This window comes from Colletotrichum chrysophilum (assembly GCF_026319265.1).
Source record: "Colletotrichum chrysophilum strain AFK26 chromosome Unknown scaffold_274, whole genome shotgun sequence".
NCBI classification, from domain to species: domain Eukaryota; kingdom Fungi; phylum Ascomycota; class Sordariomycetes; order Glomerellales; family Glomerellaceae; genus Colletotrichum; species Colletotrichum chrysophilum.
In genome coordinates this window covers 30,663-36,771 of record NW_026517561.1, presented here as the reverse complement: position 1 = coordinate 36,771, position 6,109 = coordinate 30,663, and the positions used below count along the sequence as shown (strand labels likewise).

General features: G+C 53.8%; 1 protein-coding gene across 1 annotated transcript; it reads right to left on the bottom strand.

Annotated features, from left to right (window-relative positions):
* Positions 1–3,243: 3,243 nt before the first annotated feature.
* Positions 3,244–3,845, bottom strand: COL26b_013968 (uncharacterized protein; the record flags this gene model as incomplete). Its single annotated transcript, XM_053186551.1, has 2 exons — positions 3,244–3,507; positions 3,564–3,845. The coding sequence occupies 2 exons, from the start codon at positions 3,843–3,845 to the stop codon at positions 3,244–3,246; spliced, it is 546 nt and encodes a 181-aa protein (XP_053029510.1).
* Positions 3,846–6,109: the final 2,264 nt, after the last annotated feature.

Below are 6,109 nucleotides of genomic sequence, written 5' to 3'. Positions count from 1 at the left end.
TTGCTTTTATCTCACAGCAGATGTAACCGAAATCATTGGCCCAAAATGGTCCACAGTCATTGCTTTTATCTCACAGCAGATGTAACCGAAATCATTGGCCCAAAATGGTCCACAGTCATTGCTTTGCCTCACAGCAGATGTAACCGAAATCATTGGCCCAAAATGGTCCACAGTCATTGCTTTGGCTCACAGCAGATCTAACCGAAATCATTGGCCCCAAATGCATGGTTCACAGTTGTTGCTTTGGCTCCTCCTCTAGCTAAGTTCTTAGGGATCACTAGTGGCTATTAATTCCAACCATTTTCATTTGTTACTTACCGTTTTAAACCCCCACTTACTCAAGCAAGTCCCAAAATCGTTCTATTCCCGAATCGGCCGACGCCTCAACAGGCGGAGACCCCGTCTAGGTGTTGTGGATAGCGATACCATTCGAACCGTTTTCGTAGCCAATGAAATCGGTAGAATTCGATCCCCTCACTTGTACGACGACTGCACTCCCAACCACAGTCTCATAGCTACGCAGAATCGCAGTGAAAGATACGTGAATCATGCTCAGAACCATTACAAGCCTTATGACTACTTCCAGCTTACTTATTCCACCCGGGCTAAACATATAACGCTCGCATATTTCAGTCTGGGAACGCCGCCGTCCTCTAACTGCATTCTTACCTCTCTAGTCTCCGTACCTTCGTCTTAGAGTCCCCTGGTGCCCTCCTTTCTCCTCATATATTTTGTATGAATTTCGCTACTCTACCTCCTATTCATTCTTTTGAAACCACTAACTATCCTGTGGGCGTTCGCCGTCCGTTCTTGCTCACTCCCATTATCACCAACTTCATAACACACCGAGCAACTGCTGTGTCATCCTTAAGCCGCGTCTATCGCAGCAGATCTCAGCGTACATCCTACCCTTCCTCGAATACCGTGTCCCCAAGTCCATCCTGAATACACACCCTCCACTCCTGTTTCGACAGGAGAAACTACGGCGTCTGAATGTAGTACTCATCTACGCCGGTGAAGGTGAGGGTCATGACTTAGAAAGTGTCGATCTCGTCTACAGACATGCTAAGATGAAGCCAGAAGTCTGCGTCTGAGAATCATCCCATGCCACCCAAGGAAGCCGCGACCCCCACCCGGAGCCGCCGTCGTCCCCCCATTCCCTCACTCCAATTAAGGCATCATCTCAACCCTCATCTCCGGCGACAGAGATACTTAGTGGCCCAAACCGAGCCGGGTGCCATACGCCAGGGAACTAGTCATCCCCAACTCAGCCTCAACACAAGCAACAACCTATTATACCCAACCGTGTTAACATCCCGGCAAGTTAGTGACAACTTCCACTACGGGACCGACTGGAACCGGAAGATCCTCGCCAGATCCGACGAAGAGTACGAATTCAGGAAACAGGAATTTGCCGAAAGAAACAATCAACAAAAGAAACAAGCCGCCGCGGCCACCTCAAAGAAGCATCAGAACGAGGCGGAAGCAATGAGGGCATTCACAAACCTGTCAAATGCAGGGAGTGCACCTCTGCCGTCCAGGCATCCGCAGCGGCGCGTCTCCAATCAGCTAGGTCCAGCACTCCCAGTGGCTTCCCGTCCTCAGCCGCAGCAAGCAGCTCCGCATCGCCGTCGTCGGATACCTATGAACCTGTCAGACTCGGACTCGGACATCCCTCTCTCCGCCACTCGTCCGGCACGCGCTGCCCGAAAACACAATGGGAGGCGGTCCAGCCCAATCGTTATCCCGTCGTCGCCGGACCGCTGTTCCAGTGAAACCGAGCCCGTGGGCACGCACAAGACACCGGCCCCAGCAGCACGCCAGGCTCGGGTAAGGAAGCGCGTCCTCAGCTGGTCCCCCTCTAGTAGCCCGTCCCCCGCGCGGCGCGTCAAACGGAGACGCAAGACCTGTGCTTCTGATCTCTCGGCTGAAGCTACACCGCATAGCCGGCCTCCGGCTCCATCCCCGAACATACCCTCCAGCCCTCCGAACCTTGCAGTCCGCCGCGTGACAGGGGACGAACCGCCGTGTCCAGAGACCCCTCCCGCACCCTCTCCCTATCTACTCGCTGCAGAGCCCATAGACAATAGGCGCGAAGCCGGCTACCTTCTCCGCACACCGTCGCCTTGCGCGGCAGCCACGTCCCAGCCCGCTCCGGTTCACACTCCCGACGGGGTCCATGCTCCTCGCGAGGCCGGACCAGAAAAACCCCCCAAGCGCGGACAGCCCTCCAACGACGATGCGACAACCGAAGCATCCTTCAGCAGCTTTGCCCTGGATGCTGACGATTCCGTAAGTGCGTCTGTGTTGCATGCAATCTTTCCTGAAGAGTCACTGACGTGTCTCCGGGCTTCAGGAATCTGGGCGATAGCGCAGTCCTCCCGTGCCGTCGGTCCCGGTGACTCCTCACCCTGCATCAGAGCATCCTTATCACCCCTCCCAACAAGTCAACGATCGTCAAACTTGGCCGACGAACCTGCACGTCAAGCGTGGGAGATTGGCTGCACAACTCAACGCCATCCGCAGCAACAACAACACGCAACCCACTCACCCTCGCGCACCCTGTCACCGCCCGTAAGCAGTCCTGCATCTGAGATACGTACACCGTCCTTGGACTTCAACAAGCGCTCTGGTCTAGCGCTTCTCTCATCCCCATCCCAGACTTCCTTGTCTCCTCCCATAATCCGGGCCTCCACGTACATGCGAGAAGGCTCGCAGACATCCTACGCATCCGGTGGGCTAGCCGCCATGCACCTAGCCCGCCACAACAAAGAGTTACGCAGTATCCCAGGCACCTGCCACAGCCCGAAGCCACGGAACCCTTCTCCATCCCCTTGTCCGTGGATACACTCGAGGACGTCGCTGCGGACGATAGATGCAAACCAGAAAGCTGCTCGTCAACCGAAAGAGAGCAGACCCGGAAGTGCTCTCAGCTCAAGTCATCGCGCTGCCGCACAAGGCCTATCCGCATCTATCACACTAGACTATTTCACATCGTCAGGTAGTGGATGGGCAGATCTACTTTCGTCGTCATGCCCTCCTACTCACCAAGAGTGACACCTCGACCTGCCCAGTGCCTCGATGTATGCAGGCATCAGACCCAACGCAGTTCAGAACGAGTTAGTCCATAACGCGCAATAGAGGTTCTGTTTAAGGCTGAGGAGAAGCAAAAGTTGAATTGATGCTCTACGAATGAAAAGGAACAAGGATAGTGGTTTGTAACGGGACGGCCCTCGCTCAGCGTCAAATCTCTGCATCATAGCCCACGTCAATACCATCCAGGTCTCCATCGTCAATTCCTCTCTTACGAGAACCCTTGAAAGCCTTCTGAGCCTTGGAGTGTTGCAGCTGGTCAGCCGACGGGTATGCGGCGGCGGGTGCCGGGAGCGATGAAGTCCTCGCAGTCTTAAGCTGCGTCCGCAAGGAGGCCTCGTAGGGCCCCCACTCCCCATAGTACGTCTTGTCATCGACATCTTCAGCCGTGGTGACGAGGATAAGGTTGGCTTCCTGACGATACAACAGTTAGCAGCGGACCACCTATGCTAGCGAGCTAGAAAACTCACATCAGAGATAGAATCCTCGCACTTCTGCAGCCACTTTCCAATATGCTGGAGCTCCTCGCCGATCAAGGCCACTCTCTCATTCGGGATCTTGTTGTCGAGCTGGGACTGCTGGTGGGTGTAGACGAAAACTTTGTTCCGCAGATGGGCGAACACCTCCTCGTCGTCGAAAACCATGGCCATCAACTTGTTGAGATCGTCCACGTCCCTTGCGATATGCAGCAAGGGCACATGCTTCTCTTCCCTCTTCTTCTGTGCGCGGGGCTCCCAGGCTTTCTTGATCATGTCTCATATGTTGGTCCTCGTGTATCCTTTGGTGTCGGGATCGGCCGAGCTTGCTGCGGACTTCAAAGTCCATCCGAGGAGGACAGAGTCGAGTATAGAAACCTTCCGGCCTTCGACGATAACCCTCTCGCGCTCGTTCGTCATCATGAGTATTCCGTGGCCCTTGTCATCACCTAGGTCAGTATCTGAAACTAAAAAAAAGATAGGATATGTGCAGGTTGGCGAGCTCACTTATGGATGGGAAATGGTGTCAAGAAATGAAGGAAACGCAGGTGTCGACGAACCTGACCAAGGTAGTTCGTCCAAGTTGGTTGTTGTGAAGGAGGAAAGGTTGTGTAGGTTTAGCACGGGGGAAACCAGGCGCCTTTCGTGGTGGCATTGGGCAAGCGGCAGGAAAGAGCTAGGAGGGATGGAGCGGAGCGCTCAATCGCTTCTACGCACGAACTGCGCTTGTTAGTCCTTGTAACAAAGCCCTGCTATCCCTCTCAAAGAAGCAAACAAAGGTCCGCAAACATCCATCACTTTGATCAATGAACAAACATCTGCTCCCACGATGGTCACACCATTCCAGTTATCCCAAGACACATTGCAGGGACCATCGCCCCTCCTACACATTCTCCTTCAGCCCAGCGCAGTCCAGCACGCGTTTGGTCGCAGCTGCTCCCAGAAACCATTGAATATCATCAACCCCTTAAAACGTCCGTGTGCCTTGTACTGTTTTCTACCCCGCCAAACCTTTGCGGACCCTGGTGTGCAGGGACCCCAAGCACAACGATAACTTGCATACCATGGCCCACTGCCGTTGACAAGTGGCACTACATGAATACGTTAAAAGAGAACGAAAACGCCAGAGGGCAAGTTGTAAGCGAGTATGAAGACAGCTTAGAAACGAACATGGTATCGCGGAAGAATATACTTGGCATTGCCGAGAGGTAGCACAAAGGGCACGTTTCGTTCGAAGGCGGTCTACAGGCCGCAATAGATTTTAGCTCCAGTCTGTTGGGATGCCTTCTTGACCACCTTGCGTGCCGTTGAGCATCAGCCTGCTCTTGGGGGAAGTGGCGGGCGTCTAGGCTGGGAGCTCGAGTAGGGGATTCTGTCGTGATGTCTCGGGCTAGTGCGCCGGCAGTGTCAGTGATGGGTGCCAGATTAGAGATGTGCAGATGTGAATTACGATCCTGGCAACAGCGAAGCCAGTGCTCAACCCAAATGAAACTGTGGATTGTGAAAAGTCTTTCTCACCTCACGGTTGTGCCGGAAGATTCTGTTGGGTTCAGACCCGAAATCGTCTGACGGACAGAACGGTGTCAACATCGGTCGCTCATCGATGAGCGACTTCGTTCAGCAGCCGACGTCGATGAGATCCGGGTCCTCCGAAACCAACAACAAGGGAAACTGATAGCAGGGTGATAGGAGGGATGGAAGGCAAGCGACCGTCCCGGGTAACGCCGATCTTACGTTCCCATGTGTATCAAAAACACCACAGGCGCCAATGCTAGCCAGGGCGAGGGACTGAGATCAATGGGGGAAGGAACGAGATGTCTGTGGTGTTTGTCGGTGTGGATGGAACAGTTGTTTATCGAGCTATATGTAATTTGCTCCTGCCCCTCTCTTTGTGCCATAAACGTCACGGCCGCCCTGAGTTTGTTTTTTTCTTCCTTGTTTTTCTTCTTTTCCTTCTACCCTGCGTCGGCAAGCACCCTCGTTTCACGGCAGTGGACGCATGCGGCTATCGTTTTAGCGGGCATCATCACTCCCCTCCTCGCGCTACTCGGGGACGAGGCCCCGGCGAATACTACAAGAGTTCATCCGAGACCTTTGTTACACGATGATGAACAATGTCGTTCGTAGCCGCCAAGGAAGCACGTTGATCACGCCAACGCCAAACTACAAAAGAAGGCACACTCAATCTCGCTACCCCTTTTCCATTTCCTCACAGGAATTATTCCATAAGTCTCTGCTTCACCATCACCAGAACCTACTACTCACAATGACCTCCGAAAACCCCCCGCAAGGCCCCTAAACAGCAGTTAGAGGACTCTTCCGACCCCAAATCATTAAACGAACAAGATTCCGCCTACGTTTCTTGCGCCGAAGAGGCTACTTCTTCCGTGGCAACACACTCCACCTCCCCGTCGTCGTCGTCGTCGTCGTCGTCGTCGTCGTCATCGTCGTCGTTTCCGTTGTCAGGACTCCTAATGTCCATATTGCCGTTACTTGTTCTACCGTCTCTACCTCAGTATTAGGCGGAGCAGGAATTGACT